The following is a 26,750-nucleotide window of genomic DNA, read 5'->3' as shown; positions in this document are numbered from 1 at the left end:
TTTGAATGGTGATCGATTGGGATGGGGTGGGGGGGGGTGTGATGAGATGCTGGGTCTCCTTGCACACAAAGCAAATAGACTGTTATAGTAAGTAGTTCTGAAGACATTGTACAGACTTCACAGAGAGAAAGTGCAGGAGGTCAGCGTCAAATTGGTATCTCTGGAGTTGTGAGACAGCTGTGTTACCTCCAACTTCAATGGCCCTCTTTTAGATAAAATTTCTGCCTGAGTAACTATTTGTGGATAATGCATTTCATGTTCTAATAGCTGTCCATAAAGTGGTTATTAAATTTCCCCTTTCATGCTTTCAGTGATTATTGAACTTGTGTATTGAAAATGATATAATGCTGTCATTGGTGCAATGTCACATAAAGGACGTTATCTCTAGCAAGAGCTTGAATTGCCTCAAACATGTGTTGATCAAATGTCCCTGAGATTACAATTCAAAAATTAGGGTAAATGATGCATGAAACTCGGTACTTACAAGTTTTTGATTTTAAAACCTTTTTCTCACAAAGGATATTTTTGCTCAGTGCTAAGGGTGATGATAAAGATCTCCATTGGTGATGTGTAAATGCATATAGCACAGAGGGTTTTTATTTCTCATATCGTCATGTTCACATGTTCATTGTGTCCTGGGTGGTGATGTGTGTGAGCTGTCTTAGGATACTGCAAGTTCATTTCATGGTGACGAATGCTACATTTTTCTTAAATGACGGTAGTACATGTATTGTTGACATTTTTTAGTTTTATTATGCTCAACTGTATCTCTGTAAAAGCGCTTGGAATTTCCAGACAAGAATCTTGGATAATTTTTTTCATTTCATTCCCTATAGGATCATCAGCATCAGATGGAAGACTTCAATCGGAAAGTTGCCCACATAAGCACCTGGCTGTATCAAACAGAAATTCTGCTCGATGAGATTGATAAGAAGACAGATGTTGAAAAGAATGAACTACTTAAGGTTAAAAAAAATCTGACCTATCAGCTTTATCATAAAATGGAATTTGCTACTCGAAAGTCTTGACTCAGATATGTATCTATAGAAAATGTTGTAGTGGATAAGTAAAGAGCAAAGAACAGAGACATATTGATCTAACGAAACAAGTATTATTAAGGTAGTATTTTCAAAAGTAATTCAGGAAACCAGGGAAGATTACTTGACCCAGAGAAATGAACATGAGTTTTTCTGCAACAGCTGAGATTGAACAAAGTATATGACATTGTTCCATATAGGTGTATTCCTTACATCCAAATTATAGACAAATAGATAAAGCCAATGGGACACTGTCCATCTGTGCTGTCCCTGAATGTTTGGATCTCACTTTATGCTTTTTATTTGCTGTTAAGATGACCCACATAAAAAAAGACCTTAAATATTTCTCCCAATATTTGCTTAATTTTGTTGTTTACTTCCCCATTGTTGAATCTCTGGTCTACTGTAGATTCTGTGCCTTCTTTACATCTTGATTTATTTATTGATTGATTTATTGAGATAAATTGCAGAATCGGCCCTCCCAGCCCTTTGAGCCACGCCACCCAGCAGCCCTCCGATTTAATCCTAGCCTAATCATGGGACAATTTACAATTACCAATTAACCGACCAACCAGTTCATCTTTGAACTGTGGGAAGAAACTGGAGCACCTGGAGGAAACTCGCACGGTCAGAGAGAATGTACAAACTCTTTACAGGCAACAGCAGGAATTGAACCTGGGTCGCTGGTACTGTGAAGTGTTGTACTACGCTACCCTGCCGCCCTGCTACTTGTATTTTATCTACAGAGCTTTTTATTCATCAGCAGACTTACATTGTCATTACATCCAAATACTTTATATAAACAATGAAAAACTGAGGCCTCAGTTCTGGTTCACACACCACCTCAATACTAATTCCAGAGTAACAAAATTTTATGGTGATGACCTCGAATATTTTGATAGAAAGGGATTGATTATTTTGCATCATTTGATTTAGCCAGATGGCAAGAGGAATGCACTACTACATCCTAAGGAAAGGAACTGCGAAAGTAGTGGGTTTATTTTATACGTGCCTCAAACCTGTACTGTTGTTGCTGATTTGATTACAGATGAGCTCTACTTTGCTGCCTGTTCTCCAGTGTCTGTCAAAAGAGGAACAGAAAACTAGCTAATTTAAGGCCCATATACAACTAAGGAGTTGCTTGTCAAGGAAACTCAGGGAGTTGCTTGTCAGCTCATTAGAATATTGGAGAAGCTTGAGAACATCATGGTTCCCTGTTACATTTTATACACTGCTCTTAAACCTCTATTCCTCAGTCTTAATTTCCCTTGGAAGTGGAATGATGTATAGCCCTCAACAACATGTCCAGTCTTAAAGATCAGAGTTCATACTGATAACTATTGTGTCATAACTTATATTAAAGTATGACATTTCTGATGTAAGAACTAATGCATTTAAATACATCATTCTATGTAATTTTGTAGTTCTCTTGTATAATTACTACATCAGTGAATAATGAGCACTGTGTGCAAGCTTTGTACATTATGAATTATTTACACTTATGTGGACCCTGCAAAGATCAGCACAAAGGAAATATTGAACTACTTTGCAGTGTTTTCAGTCTGAACTGGATGGAATCAACTTGCAAGTTGATGATGTTCGTGACCAAGCTATTTCACTCATGAATGATAATGGCCCTTCGTGCCGGGAAGTGGTGGAACCAAAACTCATTGAACTAAATCGTAATGTGGAGAAGGTTTCCCAGCACATCAGATCAGTCAAGGTGAGCTGGTATGAAGACGACAGTTTTTCATTAAGAGCAGTATCCCAGTGAATATTCTGATAGGCTCCTGAAGAAATTTGCTTTTGAAAAGATGCATCTGATCAAGATTGCAGTAATGAAACAGAATACCTGAAAAACCTCAACAGGTCAAGGCATAACATTATTGAGAGCCGAGATTCCTAATTCTGCTTGTTCTTAAACAGTTTTGTTGACTTTTCTGTTTGTGACCGGAACTAATTTGCCTGAGATTTTACTCGTATGGAAACGCAGGAAGCAGCATATGCTGTAATCTGGAGAAAAAAATAAACAAACTGTTGGGGAAACTCAGTGGGTCAGGAGGCATCAGTGGAACAAAATGAATGGTTGAAGTTTTTAGTCATTTTACAAAAGAGAATAACTGAGGAAGTTGAAGCATGACTAGTGTATGAGCTATTGGGCTGGATTATGTTGAGTGCAGCTCACACTTGCCTAGATTTGTTTACTTCTTATGGGTAAGACTGGAAAATGTGATTGAAACTTTAACCAATTTTGAACATTTGCTGAAACGGTGAAATATTTAAAATATTTTGCTTCCAGATAGAAATTCCATTTTAGACATGCATTTTCAGATCATCCGAATGTGGAGAGTGTATAAATAACTTCACTTAATTTTCAAGCCATTCGTTAAGTTTATTCTCGGTCTTTGAGAGAAGTTCATGCCTGTGTTCAAACATTTTTTGTGCGGTATAAAGATGTTACAGTACCAGGTTATAATTTAAATGTAAAATTGAGAGAAATTGTCTTGCTTCGCTTAGATTGAAAAAATCTCTCAATGTGAGGAATATAAAAAAATTAAATAGATTAAATTAATATTAATTCAAATTAATATACAATGGATTCTGTTTAATTGTGACACATCAGGACCAGTACATTTTGACCCAATTAAACGGCTGCCCTAATTTGCCAGAGTTTCATGTAGTAGTTGAAAGGGTCTATTAAACCTTTTTTAACTGAGTAACGGTTTATGTATTTGAATGAAATGCAGAATAAATTAGAACACCACCAATACGTCTACTGGACGATAAAACTGTATTAGTTCCGAGTAGTTACCCATGGAGGAATTCATCCGGAGTACGCTGCTGTGTTCTTTTGATTGTAAGTGAACAAAATCAGCACAGGCACCTAGTACAGATAATGGACTGTCTTCATACAATCCTTTAAATGCTTGCATCCTCCAAGTCTTCATTTGTAACATTCAATATGATTGTCAATATTTTGAAGTTCATTTTTGCTCTTAACTTGTGAAATTGTTTCATTTTCACTCCTGGCAATTTCTGGCGTCTCAAAGACTGAATGCTTGAAACGATAGTGAGCAAAGCAGTTTAGAATAGTTTTAGTGCTTATTACTTGCCAACTATCATTGACAAAACTTGCTGCTTTTTGAGCACAAACATGTGGAACTGACATTATTTAAAATCACAGTGTGGTGTCCAACAGCCACACAGTGCATGCGACTGATGATATTAAGAACTGTTCAGCAACAGTCTCTTAGTTAAGCGGCATAGTATCTAAAATAAGCGAAGGGAATCACAGCTATTTTCTTAGTTTTTATTTTCTAACAGTGTCCCAATTATGTGGCTGTCCCAGTTAACTGATGGCCCAATTAACTGGAATCCATTGTATTTAACTTGTGTTAATTAATTTGTTTTTGACAAAATGTCTTTGACCAGAAATATTAATTGTTTTTCTCTGTACATTGATGTTGCTTGATATATTAAGTTCCTACAGTGTTTTCTGTTTTTAATTGTAAAAAGCATTCAGCTTCACGAATAATGAGACTAAAACCGTAATAGTCTCCTGAACATGATGGCCTGCACCCAGCCCAGCAATCATATGAGAAAATTGTGTTGTATTAGTTATGCCAATAATCCCTATTTTAATTGCTTTGTTTTTCAGTGGCTATGCATTAAGCTGCCAGTGCTCTAAAATCAGCAATTCCTTTAACCTTTCCAGTACTTACCGTAGATTCCGGACTACAGAGCGCACCTGATTTTAAGCCGCTGGCTCTAATTTTAGAAATAAAATCATTTTTTTAAATGTAAAGGCCGCACCGGATTTTAGGCCGCACCGGATTTTCGGCCGCAGGTGTCCCACGTTGTAATATGAGATATTTACACAGAAAGATATTACACGTGAGGATTTTTTTAACTTTTAATTAAATCCATATGGTAACAAAAACAAATACATATTGCAAATGCTTTTTTTCGAACCGTGCCCGTACGCGGCTACTTTTAAATATACGTTGCGTATACTTCTTTACTGAACAACATTCCAATATCTCCTAACGACTGGTAAAAAATATATATACTGCAGCCTACCAGGAAAAGTTATTGATACCTTTAACTTAAAAGCAGAGTTCGCTCAGATCCAAAGCCGCTCGCGTAATGCGCTCCCCCCTCCTTTCCGTTTCATCGCAAACGGCATTTAAAAGCAGATTTCGCTCGGATCCAAAGCCGCTCGCGTAATGCGCTCCCCCCTCCTTTCCGTTTCATCGCAAACGGCATTTAAAAGCAGATTTCGCTCGGATCCAAAGCCGCTCGCGTAATGCGCTCCTCCCTCCTTTCCGTTTCATTGCAAACGGCATTTAAAAGCAGATTTCGCTCGGATCCAAAGCCGCTCGCGTAATGCGCTCCCCCCCTCCTTTCCGTTTTATCGCAAACCGGCATTTTCCCACAAGACACCGCGAAACCGGGTGTGTCGTCATAGCATCCCGCGATGTAGTACAGAAAACAAATATAGTTTAAACTAAGTAGGGTAGGTAGCACAATGCTTCGAGTGTTTTCCATGTTGATGAGGGTGAGTACAAATGACTGATTTACAATAATTTAATTGTGAAAGTGCGCTTGATTTATCGTACAATTTCATTGGACCTCTGTGAACTACTCATCAATTTTATTGGTCTACTGTTACGAGGCAAAATGTTTACGAGGCGGCATGAAAAAAACCTTGTATTAGCCGCTTCGGATTATTGGCCGCAAAGTTCAAAGCTGTTCAAAATGTGGGAAAAAAGTAGCGGCTTAAAATCCGGAATCTACGGTAACTTGGCTTTTCTCCTTGGTCATATTCCCTTAATCCTAGTCCAGTTTCAGGCCATCTGTCCATTTTTTGGTTCAGTGTCAAACATTACAAGTACCAAACTGTGCCAAATAACATAGTTTTGAGCGTAATTTGTATGTTTGCAATAATTAACAAATAAACAGTTTAACATAAAATGAATAGAAAACTATGTTGATGTAATTGCAGATGGAAGCAGCAATGCAAGCAGCTACAAACCTTGAAAATGGGTTCCAGTCAGGAATGAAGACTGATGCAAATTCAAGCATTGATCTAGATCACTTTGAATCTGAGCTACAAATCAAGATAAACAACTTGGAAAGAAAGTTGGAGTGCTTTGCAGAAATTCCCAGTGATGATGAAAAGGTAAAATGCAATAAACTGTCTTAATTTTGCAGTGTCATCCTGGTATGCAGTCTATCAAGTATTTTTATAAATAGCTTCACATAATAATGTTAACAGCCTGTGATGAAATATTTACTGTTCTGTGTTGGAGCAACTGTCACAGAATACTTAATGCTCCTTGTTGCAAGCCCATCGCCTGTTGCAGGTTGTGAATTATGACTAGCATAATGCAAGTCCTGCTCGGTGTTATGTAGCTAATATCACTCAGGATGCCAGTGGGGTTTGCCACTTAAAGGTATGGAAAAATATAACTAATTCACCAGTTCTTTTAACTATCACCTTTCATCATAGTTTAATGGAGAGAGACAGCACGGTTTTCAATTCACTAAGTTAACGCCAGCAACAGAACTTCATTTATACTGACACTATTAATTCTATTTCTATTCTTCTATTCTCCCCAAATTCTTCTCAAGACTCTGCTCCCTGCACCCCCCCCCACCCAAATTCTACCACTCTTTGACACTTGAGATTAGTTAGAGTGGCCAATTAACTTGCAGTTCCATAGATCTTTGGGATTTGTGAGAAAAGTGAATAACTTGGAAGAAAGACACCAAGTTGGGAGAATGTGTAAACTCCAACTGATCTGTACTGAGGTCAGGATCAAACCCTGGTCTCTACGAAATTTTGGCTTTACAAGCTGTATCACAATGCTCTACTGGGTTGGAAAGTATTTTTGTGGGTGTCTAGTGAATGTCTGTATTTGGGCTTGATGCCCATCTGCTTAATCTTGCAGTTTTGTTTTAGGATGAAGATTTGTAAATTAAGTGCGACAATGGAAACCAGGCAATCTGGAACCATTCAAGAAATTCATTTGGGAACTTCTTGGCAGGCAGAGTTACAATATTTCAAATTTTCTTGCATTGGAGTATACCTCAATGATTTTCTTGATTGGTGTTGGGGAGAGTTTAGGCAGGAGACTGTGACCAGATATTGCTGAGTATGTCGTAAGCTGTTGTGAATCTTAAGAATTATCTCATCAAAGCTGAGAGTATTGGCATCCTTTCATGCATATTGCATCAGGCAGCTCTGTACCTGTTGCCCTTAAGAGATAACAAATAAGCTGCTGGAGAAACTCAGCAGGTTGTACAACATCTGTTTGGGGGTGGAGGTTGAGTGAATTGTTGATGTTTTGGGTTGAAACCTTGTATCAGGGTTTGCTCGAGATTCCAGCGACTGCAGTCTCTTGTGTCTTCAAGGTAATAAACCATGTGGTTGAAAGGTGAGGAGTAGGAGTTTTAATGTTTGACTGGAACTTTTTTCTGTGGTTGATGTTGTCAGAAGAGGTGGTGAGTTCGGATACAATCACTATGTTTAAGAGGCAATTCGGTGTGAATAATCAAGGCATAGAAAACAAAATGGTCCAAATATGGATAGATGGGCAGGAAGATTGGTATGGACATTGCTGAAATTTCAGTTTCTGTGCTGTATGTCTCTATTACTGTGATTAATGGGCTTTGCATTTGATATATTATATCTTTCAACTAGTACAAATCCAATTTTCAGCCTGGACTATAATTTGAATACTTTCAAAACTATATGTGCAATTTTTCACTGTTTCCCTACAGTAGCAATGGCAGTACTTTGTTAGAGGTCATAGCTAGTTTTGTCCCTCTGCTCACTTTCTCCTTCTGCTGTTGCTCTGCTTGCTCGCCACAGTGGAAATACGGAAACAGTCTCTCTCGTATGTATAGTTGTATCATTAGCTGTTACATTTGCTTTAGTTTGTGGACTGTATTGGCATTGTTGATTAGCTTAATGTTTTCACTTCTGGGATGTGCCTATAAATTCTGCTTAATTTGTAGGAAGTTTCCCTGTGCGCCGTTTATGTCTTCGACTCGAAGGCTGTTCGGCAGCCACACTCTAAGCTAATGCTATATGAGGACGGGAAATTTTTTTAATGGTAATTGAATGAAAATTGGAGGAAGTTACAGACAGATCTTATAATATTTTGCATGCTTGAGCTAGGATAGCCTGAGTGCATTTGCTACTAAGGCCTGCATGTAGGAGAGCCAAGCTATTGTTTTCATTTGTTGTATTACTAGTTCTTGTATGTATATACTCAGCGAATGGTCATAGCATATAGGTGACCGGTTAGCCCATTGTAACCATATTAAGTCTATTCAAGATCGATCCAACTAGTCCCATTTCCCTTCTGTTTCCCTACATTTGGGGAAATTCCTTTCTTTTGGATACTGAACAAGCTTCTCTACAAATATGAAATTAATTTGGCCTTCATGGCCTCTGGCAATGCATTACAGGCCCTAACTACTTGTTATGTTAAAAATAGATGGTTTTCCTCCTTGTAAGAAAATTTCCTATGGCTGCATGCAAACCTTTTGTAAAATCAGCTGTTTGACACAGTTTTTATGAATGCTATTTGCCTTTGCTTAATGAAACATCCTTTGATCTCCTTGCCTGCTTTAGTGATCTATGCTTTTAACTTTGACACATTTCCTCTTCTCTGCTCTGTTCATCATTTTGAACCTACTGAAAATTCTTAAGCTTTCTGCTTCAGTACCTTCACTCTTCTTAAAAACCTGACAACAGTTCAACTTCTGCTTATTTCTTGGGTGAAACTTCCAAGCCCATTATACACCAAATGCACTATGTACGGACTTTGGCTTTGTACTGAATACATAAGGTCCTAATTTCAGAGAAGACTTTTTTGTTCTGGGTGCAGTTTGTGGTCTTGAGGCTTAAGGTCTGATCTTGTGAACAAGTACTCAAGAGTATGTTAAGGTGTGTGGTACCTCCATGTACTGTGCTTTCTGAACAATTGTGTCTTTCTAGATGGATGAAGAGAAAGCAAATGTGGAAGAGATGCTGCAGAAAGGGCAGAGCCTACTGCAGACTATTGATGATGAAAGACGGAAACAATTCCAAAGAAAGCTGAACCTTCTGCAAACAAAATTTGCTCATATTAAGGTATGAGAAAAACCATTGCTACTAGGAATCGTTTTAGAAGTATGATAGATTATGTGGAAAATAGTCATGGTTTTTATATCTTCAAATGTTCCAAGTGTTTGATTTGATCAGAGCAAATTGTGTTAGCTGTTATCTGAGCAGAAATTGATATTTGGAGGTAGTCCTAAGCTGCTGTGGTGTGTGCTTGCTCAGGGTGTCTCAATTACTGTGAAATAAGCTTATTGAAAATGAGGATTATTATATTCTTACTGTAAGGAAGCAAGATTAATCTGGAAAGGGCAGCTGAAAGAGCATCCTCTTGGGTGGTACCAGTACAAAAGAGAGGGAAGTGAATTCATGGAATGGCTGGATGACATTGAACAGAAGCTAGTGGATTCTGGCTCAGAAGATGGAAGATTAAAGGTAGAAATTAAGTTCCTTGCAATTTGGATCTTTTTGTCTTGTTTTCCTTGTGATAATCCTGATCCCTGATGATGATAAGGTCCCTCAACTTCCCATTCCCAACTCTGTACTCTGCACATGCTCTGTGTGGTATTTTCCATCAGAAATGTTGATTGGTTTATTTTTGTCATGTGCTCTGAGATAGTGAAAAGCTTTATTTGCATGTCATCGAGACAGATCATTCTAAAAAGTAGTACAAAAGAAAAAAGAACATTGCAAAATATACTGTAGTATCACAGATACAGAGGGAGTGCAGTGCAAAAGACAATTAGATCACAAATGAGAAAATCTGCAGATGCTTGAAATCCAAGCAGCACACCTTCCTTGCTGAGTTCCTGCAGCACTTTTTGTGTGTTGCTACGGTAAATCAGAGTTCACCTTTAAAATACAAGAGGTCCATTCAAAAGTCTTATTATGCAGAATAGATGTTCTTGATCCTGGCAGAACGCATCCTCAAGTTTTTGCCTGTTCTGCCTAATGGAAAAGGGAGAAGAGTGAATGACTGGGGTGGGAGGAGTGTTTGAAGCTTAAAAGGAAAGATTAAAAATTAGCTTTACTTATCACGTGTACATTGAAACACACAGTGAAATGTGTAACTTGCATTAAACCAAATCAGAGAGGATTGTGCTCAGCAGCCCTCAAGTGTTGCATGCTTCCAGCATCAACAGAGCATGCCCATGACTCTCTTAACTAACCATACGTCTTTGGAATGTGGGAGGAAACCAGAGGAAACACACATGGTCATGCAGGAAACATACAGACAGTGACAGGAATCGAACCCTGATCAGCTCGTGCTATGCCACTTGTTGGCTGCTTTCCTCAAGCAGCAGGAAGTGCAGACGCTCAATGGAGGGAGGCTGGTTTTCATGACAGATGGGGCTGTGTTGACAACTCAATGCAACTTCTTTCAGTCTTGGGCAGAGCAGTTGGTATACCAAGCTGTGATGCATCTGGATGGAGTGGTTTTCATGGAAGCATTTGGAAAAATTAGTGAGGATCACTGCGGACATGCAGAATATCTGTTATTAATGAGCTGTGTAAGAGGACAAAGAGCATGGAACGGCTGATTGCTCCTCTCTGGGGAAAAAAAATAGTTGACATTGTGTGGGAAGGTTATACCTGATAGACGAATTGGTTTGGAAAGATGTAATTTGCAAGAATCTCCACAGAGTTAGCTGCTTGCAGAGATGTCCATAAGTGAGATTGGGCCATACTGACATAAATCAGTATGTTATACTGATAATCGGAAAAAAAAGTCATTTGGCAACAAAAGTCTTTGAATGAGGTTTTTCTTTCCAGGAACTGATCCAAGAAATGGAACAGTGAAGGAAGGACTTTATTTCCTTGAAAATGAAGGGACAAAGTCTGGGATTGTACTGTAGCTCTCTGGGAAAAGATAATGTCAATGAAGACAAGCGCTGGCACCAAATTGAAGCCCAATTTTCTACTTTCCAGCTAGTATGTTTAAAGAGCTCTGTAACCTTGGGATTAAAATTTATAAGATCCAAAATATTAGAAAGCAAAGTTTAGCTTGTTCTTATAACAATTTATGAAGTTTGTCAGAAGGATTTCATTGTTTTTCTAAAAGTCTAATGTCAACTATAAAGGAAAGGTGATCAACGAGAGGTCAAGGTCTATTTCAGTAACTAGGCATTGGTAGGAAAATGTCTGAGGTCTTGCAGGCAAATTTTAAAGAGTTAAAGTAATGTAGAATTAGGAACTGAAAGGTAGTAATCTCCAAATTATTCCTGATGCCAACTGCCAGTTAGTTTTTTTAAAAAAAAGTGCGGGCACATAATATGAATGCAGACCTGGAGAGATGCTATACGAAGAGAAGGGCTTAACTTATGTCTATTACCCTGGCTGGGCGATAGCCGCTGAAAGCAGCTTGCCAGAGTTCTCTGTCCTGGGGCAGTCTTTCAAGTCGTCCCCAGGCGAAGCTCCTTCCTCTTCTAGTGATGAGGTCTTTGGAGATTCTTTTGGCGTTCCTGTAGCTCTGGGTTTTTTTAATGGGATGTGGTTGCTCGCCCCAGTACCCAACCCTCCTCCTTTCACAGCCGGGCTTGGGTCTATCCATGCTAGAATTAGAAGGGTTTAAGATTCTGGATTATTGGTAGCAGTTCTGAAGACTTGTATCAGCCACACAAATTTGAATCTCAATAGGAAGCAAGAATAGCTGTTTAAATATGCTGGGATTTTTGATGAGAGAGGGTTTTTATTAAAAACAATGTGATAGCATAGGTTAAAGAACAATCCTACCTGTGCAGAAGTATAGTGTGCTGGAAGGATTATCAAATGAGGCTGTATGTGTTGAAATACTGAAAAAAATAATAAGGGGCTGACGCATTTCTGTGATTTAAAAACCTTGGACTAAGTAAAGCAAGGGATTAAAAAAAACTTATTTAAACCTCTTCCCCCCTTCTGGTTTCACTCATCACCTACCTCCTTGTACTTCCTCCCCTCTCCCTACCTTCTTGCTCTAACTTCTCATCTTTTTCTCCCCCAGTCCTGGTGAGGGGTTTCAACCCAAAATGTTGACTGTTCTCTTTTCCATAGATGCTGCCTAGCCTGCTGAGTTCCTCTAGCATCTTGTGTGTGTTGCTCGGATTTCCAGCATCTCCAGATTTTCTCATCTTAGTACAGCACAGGAACAGCCTCTTCAATGCATAATGTCCATACAGACCATGATGCCAAATTCAATTAATCCTATCTTCCTGCACATGACAAATGTCCCTCCATTCTCTCTTGGTCATGTGCCTGTTAAATGCTACCCGAATGTCACTGTTGTCATCTACTGTAAGTCCGCCCCTGCTGCCGTCTACCTACCCTTAAGCATCTGTGCAAAAGAAAATTTGTTTCTCCTCCCTCGACCCCACCACCCTTTTTAATTCTGTACTGTATATCGTATTTGACATTTTCACCCTGTGAAAAGGACTCCAATTATGTACCCTATTTATTTGTTTCTGAAGTAAGTTCACTTTTATTTAAAATGCAAGATGTAAATGTTTGTCTCGGCCATTGTCCCTGTTATAACGATTATTAATCCTTTCTACAGACTCAAACGTTACCACACAGGCTTTTATGTCCATATCTTGTGATAATGAACTGAGCATGATTTTCTGGGTCAAACTCTGGTTGAATCAGTTTTATGCTTTTTGTGGGTCCTTTTTCAATCTCCATTTCTTGTTCTTTGTATGCTGCTAGTATAGTGCCTCTTCCTCAGTCATAGTGGCAATGAGCAGCTCATTTTGATTCCACTGACAGTGGTTTGAAGGAACAGAGATGCAGTGAGTGACTGCCATCACATCTGTAACAAGAATCGGCTCTACTTGTACCTGAAGAAGAAAGGTTCAGCAAGCTAGGGCTTTCCTCTTTGTAGCGATGGAGGCTGAGGGTGATTTGACGTAGGTGTATAAGAGGGATGGAATGGGCAACTGGTACCTTTTTCCCAGCCTGGCCACATCTAGTATGAGAGAACATAATTTTAAGGTGATTGGAATATTTGGGGGGGGGGGAATGTCAGGGGTAGTATGTTTTTTTTAAACACAGTAGTCGTGAATCAACACTACTGGGGTGTTTGTGGAGGCAGATATGTTAAGGGACTCTTGCACAGGCACATGGATGAAGAAAAATTGAAGGGTTATGTTGGAGGAGAGGGTTAGATGATCTTTGAGTAGGTTAAAAGGTTAACATTGTGGGCTGAAGGGCTTGTTCTGTACTATACTGTTCTATGCTCTATGTAAACGGTTATCTATTGTTACAATAAAAGTCAAGCTTACACTGCTGCCTCTCCTCAGGAAGCCACGGTTATTGCTGCCCATTGCAGTCCAAGTCCAGCAATGGCATCGCAGTATTTCCCATCAGATTATCTTTTGGACATTAACAAGGCATTGCTGGCTCTGGCTGATGTTGAGCTACTATTAAATGCACCAGAATTAAACAATGGAAAATATGAGGACTTTTCCAGCCAAGAGGATTCCCTTAAGGTATGCTAAATTTAAAAATATATTTTTTTATCCTTGACTTGTGAATAGGTCAATTGGTATAATTAAGCTTATTAAACACTAATGTGACAATGTACTTGAGGGTTATTTTTGCACAGAGAGCGGGATATATCTGGTATAAAATGGACTGTCAGCAGGATAAAACTGTCCAGTTTATAATTTACTGGGATCAGAATCACCCTGCCCTGTGTTATCTAACTTAATGCGATCCCTGAGCAGTCTTAGTTATTAACTCAGCAGACGATACGAGTCTATATTGACAATATTACATTAAGCAGGGTATTCCATACTGCACTTTGGACAGTGTATACTTGGCTGTGTTATGTTGTGCATTAGGCATCTTTTAAAATGTCTCTCTCTGTGTAACTTGAATCCAACTGAACAGTATTGCATTGAATATGCATTATTGTCTGGAGTCATTTTAAAGACAATTTTTATTAGTTAATTATCATGAATTCGTTTGATGGAATTAAAAAAAGAGGTTTCATTGACAAAAGGATCTGTAACCAAAGGAGGCACTCTTAATTTGATTTGCAAGAGAAATAGATGATTTGAATATTTTTTTAAGTAGTAAGTTATGATCGGAAGTGATTCAGTGAGGTGTTTGAAGAAGAGTCAGCAATAACTTGACAAGTTGAGCAAATACTTGAAAGGAGGGGAAAAAATCAGGACTGCCAGCAACAATATGGAGTGAGCCTGAGACCCAATACAAACAGACACACTGGAAAGTCGCCTGCTTGCTCTGTTTAATTCTTTTATGTTCTGATTTGATTTTGCTGAAAGTGGAATTTGCGCACAAAATTAATCAGTCCAATTTGATTTGATTTTTTCTGACCTTATGTTTTAGTTTTAATGTGTTTAATTGTGTTTGTGAATGTGCTAACATTTTGGTCAAATGTGGAACCTTGAACTCAACTTAAGGTAACTTACATGGAAAGTAGAGGTATAGCAGAAACTGCAATGTCCTGAGCTGGGTTTGATAATGAAAGATCTGGAATTGATACTGCTGTGAGTTGGTATATGAGTGATCCAAGGGGTAAATAAATTGGGTGATGGCACAAATAAATGATAAGGTTGAGAACAGGTATCTAAAGGCAAAACCATTTGGATGATTTATAATTATCACTCATGACAGGAAATCAAGTTGATTTGGTGGAAATTGAAGTGCATAGCAAGAAGCAAATTTTAACTTCTTGATGAGGAACATGCCAAAATCTTGGACTTGTACAAGTGACCTGTCCAGCATGTACTTGTACTGTCCAGCTTCATTTTTATGATGGTTAATTTATTTTTTAACTGATAAGACCTTCCATCTTCAGATTAGATTTTTTGCATTGATTATCAACATATCAGTTTTGAAAGCAACTGAAGGAAAATAGATAACACCAGTCAGTGTTGAAAATAATCAGCACGTTGGGTAGCATCTGTGGAGAGAGAAAAGCAAAGTTAGTGTTTCAGGTTAATGAAAAGGAAAATGCATCTTAGGTTCACAAATGTTATTTTGTTATCTTTGTTCTGCATTTGAAGATTATTTATTTCTGTCTCTGCCAATTTATAAAATACATTATGCAGGTCTACGGTTCCAGAGGTCGCTCTGTCTTTAATACTTTTGATGGGACCTTTTGTAGTAGCACATGTTCCACAGATCCCGCTCCAATTTATTTCTGGTTTTGTCAGGATACTTTTAGTGTCTTCAGCTGAAAAGGCAAAGACAAAAAGTTTTTGATAGCCTTTATTTCCTTATTTCCAATCATTAATTCTCCATTCACATCTTTAAAGGGAGCAAAGCCATTTTCTTGCTTTTTTTAACTTGCAAAATATCAGTGTATGTTTGTTTCTTGCTATTAAACTCTGTTTCTTCTGTTTGATCATTATTTGCTGGTTTCTAAATTATTCCAAGTTGGTGACATTCTAAACTTAACCTGCAATAGCTGAATCAACTTTTTCATGGTTGTTGCTCAAAGTTCAAAAGTTCAATGTAAATTTATTATCAAAATACAAATATGTCACCATATACAACCGAGATTCATTTTCTTAAGAACATACTGAACAAAATCTTTACAATAGTAACCATAACAGAATCAACGCATGTATCAATCAATGCTGAGAATTCCAAAGTATCTCTACTACCTGCCATAGCTTATTCTGATATTCCTACCTTGACTATTCCTCCTCCTACCCTGTCTCCTGCAAAAATGCTATCCCTTTCTCTCAATTCCTCCGCCTCCGCCACATCTGCTCTCAGGATGAGGCCTTTCATTCTAGGACAAAAGAGATGTCTTCCTTTTTTAAAGAAAGGGGCTTCCCTTCGTCCACTATCAACTCTGCCCTCCATCGCATCTCCCGTATTTCACGCACCTCTGCCCTCATCCCATCCCCCCGCCAGCCCACCAGGGATAGAGTCCCCCTGGTCCTCACCTATCACCCTACCAGCCTACAGATCCAACGTATAATCCTCCGTAACTTCCGCCACCTCCTACGTGATCCCACCACCAGACACATCTTCCCCTCCCCTCCACTCTCGGCTTTCCGCAGGGATCGCTCCCTACGCGACTCCCTTGTCCATTCATCCACCCCATCCCTCCCCACCGACCCCCCTCCGGGCACTCATCCCTGCAAATGGAAGAAGTGCTACACCTGCCCCCACACTTCTTCCCTCACCACCATCCCAGGCCCCAAGACAGTCCTTTCAGGTGAGGCACCACTTCACCTGTGAGTCAACTGGGGTGATATACTGTATCCGGTGCTCCCGATGTGGCCATTTATACAATGGAGAGACCCGCCGCAGACTGGGAGACCGTTTCGCCGAACACCGGCGCTCAGTCCTCCAGCAGTGGCGGGATCTCCCTGTGGCCACACACTTCAATTTCACAGACCACTCCCACTCCGACATGTCTGTCCATGCCCTCCTCTACCGTCAAGATGAGGCCACACGCAGGTGGATGGAGCAATACCTTATCTCCCGCCTAGGTAGCCTCCTACCTGCCGGTATGAACATTCAACTCACTGACCTCCATTGATATCCCTGCCCCCCACCCTTACCCCCATCCCTATCTATTATTTTAGTCTGGTTCTCTTTCTCTCTCTTTCCCCCCCTCACTATAATCTCTCCCCCCAGCCCTACCTTTCTTTCTCTTTTATTTCCCATAACTCTCCACCTTCCCCCTAGTCCATTTCCCTCCAGCCAATCACTTCCCAGCTCTCTACTTTATCCTTCCCCCCACTTCTTATCCCCCCTCCACCATCCCATGTTACTTCACTCCTGATGAAGGGTTTCGGCCCGAAACGTCATCACTGCCTCCTCCCATAGATGCTGTCTGGCCTGTTGAGTTCTGCCAGCATTTTGTGTTTTTATTCCATTTTCTAATCTGTTTTTCCAACTCTGTTTTTGTGTTTTGATAGTTTTATTGAAGTCCCGAATTTGTAATTTTCAGAGTGAATCTGAAACTGTGTTATGTTAGATCACTGTACCTAGAGAATCTTTCATGAGGACATTAATCCTGTCTTATTTCAAGTGACCCAATCAGAAGTAGCTTGCTCCTTCATTGGTTCCACAACGTACTGAAGAAACTGTCCCAAGTATTCTCTATGAAATTGTTACTCACAGTTTGCTAATTTGAACTGTGTGATCAATGCGAAAATTTAAATCACCCACTTTTACTCCAATAGCATTTTAATTTTACAAGAGCAATACTTTTTGATTTGTAGTTTGCCTTCCAAAGTTGCTACTATTAGTACTTGTTCATTGAGTGGTGTCATGACCTCAGCCCCCTCCTTCAAGAGAATCGCAAGATCGCTATTAATTCGGGTCTTGGACCCAGGAAATGAGAGACAATGCCACTGAGTTGACCATTGTTCTTAGAGGCACCTGTGTGAATTGCAACTCTATAGTACGTGCCAGATATCAGGGACATGGACACCCTCGGGCAATGTGGTGTGGGGATGGCCTCACCCTACCTTGATTGACATTTACAAATCTTGCCAGCCATGATAAAAAGGAGACTGCTGTAGGCGGTACTCCAGCGACGCACTAGACGGACACCATCGCTCATCCCTCTCGTAATAACGGGAAGCTGCTCGGAAGCCACGAGCTAGGTGATTTGGATCCCCTAGCTAGGGAATCGAGTGGCTAATAAGTCCGAAAAGGATTTCGGACTGACAACGAGGAACTCCCGTTCTCGATCTCACGCTTTGAGTCCAGAAGGCTGGCAAGTTTATTTTCTCTATCCAACCCGTGAACACGCAGCGGTCCCTCAAGCGGCAAAAAGCATCCATGAACTGGCGAGACTTTTATATTTCAATTGGACAAATCGTTCAACCCCTAGACAACGATAGAGCTCATTTTTGATTGATTATTGCTACACCTATGCTTTAGATTGAGTTTTGACGATGTATATGATCTGAATGTTTTGTATTAACCATACGTTTGTGCCCCTTTATAAATAAAACGTTTGAAAATAGTAGCACCAGGCTCAGCGGACCCATCTATCTTTGTAGGTAAATTACCCGGTTACTGGGGAACGTAACAGTGGCGCTTTATCTACTGACTGTCAGTAAATGTCAGCCATCCCATAGCAATCTCAGATGCTGTTCAGCTTGCTGAGTTCCTACAGCACATTTTGTGCTCCGGATTCCAGCATCTGCAGACTGTTGGTCTACGTCTTGTGCAGTCTGAGATTAGACTGTGCCTCTGTGTCTTACACTGCTTTCAGCATGTTGACTACTTGTTCTGCACCAGAAGATGATTTAAGACCATCATCAACATATAAGGGTCTTTGTCTATACCTCTGTGCTTCAGTCTCAGATTCCTTCTCTCCCTCGGTTGCTGTCCTCTAAGCCATAGGTTGCCACAGCCAGTGAAGGGCAGTTACCAAATATATGCACCCTCATGCAGTACTCCAGAATCTCATTGTCCAGTTTGATCATTATGAAATTATAAGAATCTGCGGTAGTCTCCGTGATCTTCTCTCACTCGGAAGCCATGGAACATCTGTTTGATGTAGCTATCACTGTAACGGACTCATTTCTAAAGTGCATGAGAGCCCCGAGCAGTCTGTTATTGACATCTGGACCCCACAAAGGCACATTGTTCAATGATATGCTTTTGAACTGCATACTTGAATCAAAGACATTTCATACTTACGCAGGTTTCTGGGGTTGGTAACTACCAAAGTTGGGCGAATACTAGTTTTCTTCATTGGGATCTGGTGGAGGCTCTAACTCAGGATGATTGTTCCTGAAGAGTCTCTCCATGAGCTCTTTGTAATGACCTTTCATTTCTGCTTTCCTTCTTAATGTATGAATGATGGACATGAGTCAACTGAGGGCATTGTATTGTGTGGTAGAAGTTGCATGGAGAGTGGAAAAGAAAGAGAGCTATCCAACTGTTTGACTCATCTTTGCTAAAGTCTTTGTTCATGATTTGAAGGAAGACCTCATCTTCAATGGAAGGTGCCAACTTGTAATCATTTTCTGAGTGACAGAATACTAGCTTGCCTAAATCTGGTTGAGATTGGTGTTCGAATGCTCTCTCCATGTCTACGTGAGCTTTCTCAGTTTGCACTCCAACTTCGTGTTTAGCATAAGCTGCTCTTATTCTTGGTGGTTCAGCTCTGCTGGGAGTTCATGCTGGAGCCATGATAATTGTGGGCACGCTCGAGCACCATAAAGACATGATGGATGCGTCACGTTCTGACCTGATATCTAGGTCTTGGTGATCGATGTTGCTTGGGACAGAAGGTGACTTTGTTGATAGTGGCATTCAGATGCATCTTCAGTCTGTGGACCGTGCCTTTGAAGACAAATGATCTTTTCACTCTACTGCCCTCGCAGTGCTTGTGTACGAAGCTATGCAGCGAGTTAAACACCTTCTCAAAAATCTCCTAAGACGGAAGCTTCCTTCAGGGTTCTTAATGAGATCTTATTCGTGAAACTACAGAAAGTTAAGTAAAATATGTATTAAATTCAATACAGAATTATTGTGCAACTAAATATACTAATACTGTCGATTATTCTCACAATCATTGTTAACCAAGGTAATACACACAAACAAAGCACTCCATAACTGTGGCATGTAAACAAACATAAACACGTGGTGCAGTGATATCTCAATAGCGATAAGTTAGAAATCTAATACTTCCTTCAAAGCATATCTACTAAATTTTTGCCATTATTAACAAAACTTAAGATTCAAAGTACATTTATTATTAAAGAATGTATAAATTATACAAGCTTGAGATTTGTTTGTTACAGGCAGTCGCAAAGCAAGAAACCTGAAAGAACCCAATTTAAAAAAATTAAAGACCGACCCCCAATGTGCACAGTAAAGAAAAGAAAAGAAAAACCCACATCATACAAGCAACAGAAATGAGCAATGACAGAGCACTCTGAGCCAAATTGAGTCCTTAGATTCAAATCCCTGGAGTAGGTCCAAAGCCTCGGTATTCAGTTCATCATAATAGTGGGCAAATCACCGTACAGTTTACAGCCTTAGTAGCACAGACAGAGGAACCCCCTGGAATATAGAGCTAGTACCTCAGACTGGGACCCGTGCTCTGCTGCGGCAAATTGTTCCGGACCTACAACACACTGCCCAGTGATTGTTCCGGACCTACAACACACTGCCAAGTGATTGTTCCGGACCTACAACACACTGCCCAGTGATTGTTCCGGACCTACAACACACTGCCCAGTGATTGTTCCGGACCTACAACACACTGCCCAGTGATTGTTCCGGACCTACAACACACTGCCCAGTGATTGTTCCGGACCTACAACACACTGCCCAGTGATTGTTCCGGACCTACAACACACTGCCCAGTGATTGTTCCGGACCTACAACACACTGCCCAGTGATTGTTCCGGACCTACAACACACTGCCCAGTGATTGTTCCGGACCTACAACACACTGCCCAGTGATTGTTCCGGACCTACAACACACTGCCCAGTGATTTGCTTCGGGCCTAGATTTCGAAGCTGAAGAAGCTGTTCTCGCCTTCTCCAAATCGGCACAGCACCCAGAGTAATCCAACCTCGCCTGGCTCTCAACACCCTGCCTTTTCAGTCTACCTGGGTTGGCGTTTAAATTGTCCAAGCAGTGGATTGTGCCTTGCATTAGGGCCCAGGCTGCACCGCGACGATTCGCACGGGGTCCAGGATGTGTCGCCCAGTGATTCTTTTGGACCTGGATTCCGCTGCTGAAGAAGCCATTCTTGACATCTCTAAATTGGCGCAGCACTTGGAGCGACCCACCATCGCACCAGGGTTAGTTGGATGGGCATTGGAACTCCTCTGCTTTGTCGCCTCCTCTCTGAATCATTCACTCCAGTCAGCATGATTCCAACTCCACATGTGTGTCTGCTCCAACTCCAAAGTGATTTTGCAGGGTACATTTCCCGAATTTGCTTTGCCTTGTCTCTTCATTGATTGCAGTGATAGTTTACCACAACTTATTTCCAAAAGAATGTTATTACTAATGTTTTCAATTGAATTTCTTTGCTTTCAAAGCACCAGTAAGCTGCCAAACACCTTTGGTAGTGCTATCTTAAACTGGAAGTTGTTAGGCTCTCAGATATTGCTGCTTCATGAGCAAATAAAGAGAGCGTGGAGATGGATGTCTTTCCACTGCATGCTTGAAGTTGAATCCAAATTAATCCACGTAGGAAATGATACAAACACAGCTTTCTTACAGGATGTGATGTTAATACAAAACTAACTGCACCTCTAGAAACCTGGAAAGTTGTGTCTCCAGCTTCTCACACTGGTTGATTCTTCACTTATTTCCACCCTGATTGATTCTGCATTTTGATCTTCTGAGTCAAAGTAACCCTGTGCGACTATCCTCATCTCATTCTCCAAGAACAAATCTTCGCCCTGCCTTACCAAGAAGCGCACAGGCACACACACGTTTTCCTTTCTGCCCCTTTCTCCCACAATCCTTCTGAAGTATCCAGTGTCTTGGAATATTTGGTCTTGGCTTTGATTGTCTTGCAGCCATGTCTTAAAAGTGAGCATTAGACCATATTGATTTATTTCTGTCAGTGCATTTAATTCATCTGTTGTGTTGTAACTACAGTTTGCATCCGTGTAAAGACTGTTTTCCTGCTTCTTGTTACAGGTGTATTTTTATGTTTATGGTCTCTGTCCCATCCCCAACTTCATCATTATCCAAGCAACACACACAAAATGCTGGTGGAACACAGCAGGCCAGGCAGCATCTAAAGGGAGATGCGCTGTCAACGTATCAGGCCGAGACCCTTCGTCAGGACTAACTGAAAGGAAAGATAGTAAGAGATTTGAAAGTAGGAGGGGGAGGGGAAAATGCGAAATGATAGGAGAAGACCAAAGGGGGTGGGGTGAAGCTGAGAGCCAGAAAGGTGAATGGTAAAAGGGATACAGAGCTAGAGAAGGGGAAGGATCATGGGACGGTTGGCCTAGGAAGAAAGAAAGGGGGAGTGGAGCACCAGAGGGAGATGGAGAACAGGCAGAGTGATGGACAGAGAGAGAGTGAAAAAGCTAAATATATCAGGGATGGGGTAAGAAGGGGAGGGGCATTAACGGAAGTTAGAGAAGTCAATGTTCATGCCATCAGGTTGGAGGCTACCCAGCCGATGTATAAGGTGTTGTTCCTCCAACCTGAGTGTGGCTTCATCTTGACAGTAGAGGAGGCCGTGGATAGACATATCAGAATGGGAATGGGACGTCGATAGCACTTCTCCCTATAGATGCTGCCTGGCCTGCTGCATTCCACCAGCATTTTGTGTGTGTTGCTTGAATTTCCAGCATCTTCAGATTTCCTCATGTTTGCCTTTCATCACTATCCATTTTGCTGCCTTGCACCGTTACATTATTCTTTCTCTTTGAGTTCCTAAATTAATCATGGGGATCCTTCCTGCCAATATCTAGCTTAAAAGCTTAGCTGTAGCCCTACCTGTTTGATTTCTCAGACATTGGTCCCAGCTCATTTTGTGTGAAGCAAGGAGTCACAGGATAACGCAGCTGCTGAAATCTGGAGTCAAAAATAAACAGCTTCAAGAACTCACTGTGTCGGGTAGCATCTGTAGAGGCAAAAGGGTGATCCATGTTTTGGGGTGAGGCCCTGTGTCAGGTCCGACTGCATACAATAGGAATGAATAGATGGGAAGGAAGAGACAGAGGCTGGTAGGTGATGGGTAGGAAGCAGATGAGGAGAGAGGAAAAAAATGGAGGCAGTTGAAATAGGCAAGGGGAGCAAGAAAGGAGAGGTGGATGCTTGTGGGTGATGTGATTATAATCAGGTGATTGGTGAAATCGGATAAGGGAGTGATGATTGACAGATGCAAGCAAGTTGAGGAGGGGACAGAAAGTGAACCCAGCAGGATAAGTATGAGAGTGATAAGCAGTTCGAGTGAGTTGTGAGAGGGTGAGGAGACTCGTTAATGGTGAGGGGTGGGGAGAATAGAAAAGATGAATAGAGGGAGAGAGAGCCCTGGAGGACAGGTGGGAGTGGGAAAGGAACACAGGAGATGTAGGTTGCGTTAATATCGAAAATCCAATGTTTATACCATTAAGTTGTAGTCTGTCTACGTGGAATATGAAGTGGTGCTGTTGCTATTGCAGCTTGTGTTTGATCTCACTGTGGCGGTGATGAAGGCCAAGGGCAAATGGTTCGTGTGCAAGTGGGAAGGATGTTGAAATGACATGTAACTGGGAGGTCCAGCTGCTGGTTGTAGTGTGAGAGAGAGAGAGAGAGAGAGAGAGAGAGAGTGTGAGTGTGCAGAGAGAGAGAGAGAGAGAGAGAGAGTGTGAGTGTGCAGATGCTTTGCTAAACAGTTTCCTTGTCTGTATTTGGTCTCACTGAAGTAGAGGAGGTCGCCTCTGTGGCATATAATGTAACAGACCAGATTGGGAGAAGCGCATGTTCACCTCTACGTCATTCAGAAGGCATGGTTAGCTCCCTGGGTCGTGGTGATGGAGATTGATGTTGGAGAAGTGTTGTAGCCTTTACAGTTTCAGGGGAAAGGAGAGGGTAGGGAGTGATGAGCAGATCAGTGATTGATAGAGAGTAGTCTCTGTGAAAACAAAATTGGTGAGGGAGGCAGTGAAGCTTTGTGTGACTTTGAATTTGAAAAGATAATGCTTGTTCCACAATTTAAAGATAATATATATAAAATAAGTGTCACAGAGGTGGGGGAAACGTAATACTAAGCCTACATTTTACTGTAAAATTGACCCACAAGTATCACAGGTTTTAAAGCTTTGACCTCAGTACAGAAAATAGATATAGAACATTGTTGAAACTGCTTTAAAATTAGATTCTAGCTGCATGGGAGCTGACCTGGTGTTTCAGCAGTTCAGTTCTGTGTCTCGATGGTTTAATGTTTTACCATAATAAGCAAATACGGCCATGGACACCCCCTCAGAGCCCTGACTCCAGTACCACCAACGCGGGTTCCTACGGCCATGCACACTCCCTCAGAGACTCCGGCCTTGAACTTCCAGTCGGACCTCCTCGTGCTGCCAGCTCCCCCCTCCCCACCACCAGCTCGCTAGATCCCAGCCTTGACCTCCGAGCTGGACCTCCACACGCTGCCGTCTCCCTTTCCCCCACCACCACGCTGCCATCTGATCCTTCCGAGCCTGAGGTTCAATCACCAGTTCCCGGGCCCTCGGGGGGCTTCAGCTTCCTCTCACCCCCACCCCTTCCCTGCTGACTCCACCAGCCTCCCACCCCTCTCGGACCAGAGCTCTCAACCCTGCCGGGTCTTCACCATCCCCTCCGACCTGCCTCTCTCTGAGGCTGAGCGCTCTGTCCTTAGTAAGGGCCTCACCTTTGTCCCCCTTCGCCCTCACATCAGTGAGTTCCGCGTGCACCAGGACGTGGAGCTCTTCTTCCGCCAGCTCCGTCTTTGAGCCCACTTCTTCGGTAGGGACTCTCCCACCCACACCGATGACCCGTTCTCCCGTCTCCAACCCTGCTGCTCCTCATGGACTCCCTGCCCTGGATCTGTTCATCTCTAATTGCCGTCGGGACATTAACTGTCTCGATTTCACCACCCCATGCTCCAATTCCAACCTTACCCCCTCTGAACGCTCTGCTCTCCATTCCCTCCGCAACAATCCCAACCTTACCATTAAACCCGCTGATCGGGGGGGGGGGGGGGTGCTGTTGTCGTCTGGCGCACCGACCTGTACATAACGGAGGCACAATGACAACTCGCTGACACCTCCTCTTATCTACCCCTGGACAATGACCCCACTAGGGAGCACCAGTCCATTGTCTCCCAAACCATTTCCGATCTCATCAGCTTGGGAGATCTCCCATACACGGCCACCAAACTTATAGTTCCCACACCCCGCACTTCCTGTTTCTACCTCCTACCTAAGATTCACAAACCTGCCTGTCCAGGCAGACCCATTGTCTCTGCTTGCTCCTGCCCCACTGAATTCATTTCTGCCTATCTCGACTCTGTTTTATCTCCCCTTGTTCAATCCCTTCCCACCTATGCCCGTGATACTTCCCATGCTTTACATCTCTTCAACGATTTCAAGTTCCCTGGCCCCCACTGCCTCATTTTCACCATGGACGTCCAGTCCCTATATACCTCTATCCCCCACCAGGAAGGTCTCCAAGCTCTCCGTTTCTTCCTGGATTCCAGACCCAGCCAGTCACCCTCTACCACCACTCTTCTCCGCCTCGCGGAATTAGTCCTCACCCTTAACAATTTCTCCTTTGGCTCCTCCCACTTCCTCCAAACTAAAGGTGTAGCCATGGGCACCCACATGGGTCCTAGCTATGCCTGCCTTTTTGTCAGCCATGTGGAGCAATCTATGTTCCAAGCCTACACCGGTATCTGTCCTCCTCTTTTCTTGTGTTATATCGATGACTGCATCGGTGCTGCTTCCTGCACGCATGCTGAGCTCGTCGACTTCATTAACTTCGCCTCCAACTTTCACCCCGCCCTCAAATTCACCTGGTCTCTTTCCGACACCTCCTTCCCCTTTCTAGATCTTTCTGTTTCTATCTCTGGAGACACCCTATCCACCAATGTCTACTACAAACCTACTAACTCCCACAGCTACCTAGACTATTCCTCCTCCCACCCTGTCTCCTGCAAAAATGCTATCCCTTTCTCTCAATTCCTCCGCCTCCACCACATCTGCTCTCAGGATGAGGCCTTTCATTCTAGGACAAAGGAGATGTCTTCCTTTTTTAAAGCAAGGGGCTCCCCTTCGTCCACTATCAACTCTGCCCTCCATCGCGTCTCCTGTATTTCATGCACCTCCGCCCTCACCCCATCCCCCCGCCAGCCCACCAGGGTTAGAGTCCCCCTGGTCCTCAACTATCACCCTACCAGCCTACAGATCCAATGCATAATCCTCCATAACTTCCGCCACCTCCTACGTGATCCCACCACCAGCCACATCTTCCCCTCCCCCCACTCTTGGCTTTCCACAGGGATCGCTCCCAACGTGACTCCCTTGTCCATTCATCCCCCCCATCCCTCCCCACGGACCTCCCTCCGGGCACTCATCCCTGCAAACGGAAGAAGTGATACACCTGCCCCCACACTTCTTCCCTCACCACCATCCCAGGCCCCAGACAGTCCTTTCAGGTGAGGCACCACTTCACCTGTGAGTCAACTGGGGTGATATACTGTATCCGGTGCTCCCGATGTGGCCATTTATACATTGGGGAGACCCGCCACAGACTGGGAGACCGTTTTGCTGAACACCGGCGCTCAGTCCTCCAGCAGTGGCGGGATCTCCCTGTGGCCACACACTTCAATTCCACAGATCACTCCCACTCCGACATGTCTGTCCATGGCCTCCTCTACCATCAAGATGAGGCCACATGCAGGTCGATGGAGCAATACCTTATCTCCCGCCTAGGTAGCCTCCTACCTGCCGGCATGAACATTCAACTCACAGACCTCCGTTGATACCCCTGCCCCCCACCCTTACCCCCATCCCTATCTATTATTTTAGTCTGGTTCTCTTTCTCTCTCTTTTTCCCCTCTCACTATAATCTCTCCCCCCCCCAGCCCTACCTTTCTTTCTCTTTTATTTCCCATAACTCTCCACCTTCCCCCTAGCCCATTTCCCTCCAGCCAATCACTTCCCAGCTCTCTACTTTATCCCTC

The 26,750-nt window shown here is 42.3% G+C and overlaps 1 protein-coding gene across 4 annotated transcripts in view; it reads left to right on the top strand.

The window, feature by feature from the left end:
• Window positions 1-26,750, top strand: part of LOC140730544 (utrophin-like) — a 460,763-nt gene that overhangs the window by 185,380 nt on the left and 248,633 nt on the right. For 2 of the 4 annotated variants that reach the window (XM_073051151.1, XM_073051150.1), the window contains 6 exons: window positions 837-965; window positions 2,590-2,760; window positions 6,043-6,219; window positions 9,049-9,183; window positions 9,439-9,585; window positions 13,422-13,610. In XM_073051151.1, the coding sequence (XP_072907252.1) occupies window positions 837-965; window positions 2,590-2,760; window positions 6,043-6,219; window positions 9,049-9,183; window positions 9,439-9,585; window positions 13,422-13,610 (948 nt within the window). The remainder of the gene's footprint in view (window positions 1-836; window positions 966-2,589; window positions 2,761-6,042; window positions 6,220-9,048; window positions 9,184-9,438; window positions 9,586-13,421; window positions 13,611-26,750) is intronic. The other 2 variants (XM_073051153.1, XM_073051152.1) reach the window with 2 other exon arrangements.

Source organism: Hemitrygon akajei, chromosome 7, assembly GCF_048418815.1.
Source record: "Hemitrygon akajei chromosome 7, sHemAka1.3, whole genome shotgun sequence".
NCBI lineage: Eukaryota > Metazoa > Chordata > Chondrichthyes > Myliobatiformes > Dasyatidae > Hemitrygon > Hemitrygon akajei.
This window is presented reverse-complemented; position numbering and strand designations above follow the sequence as displayed.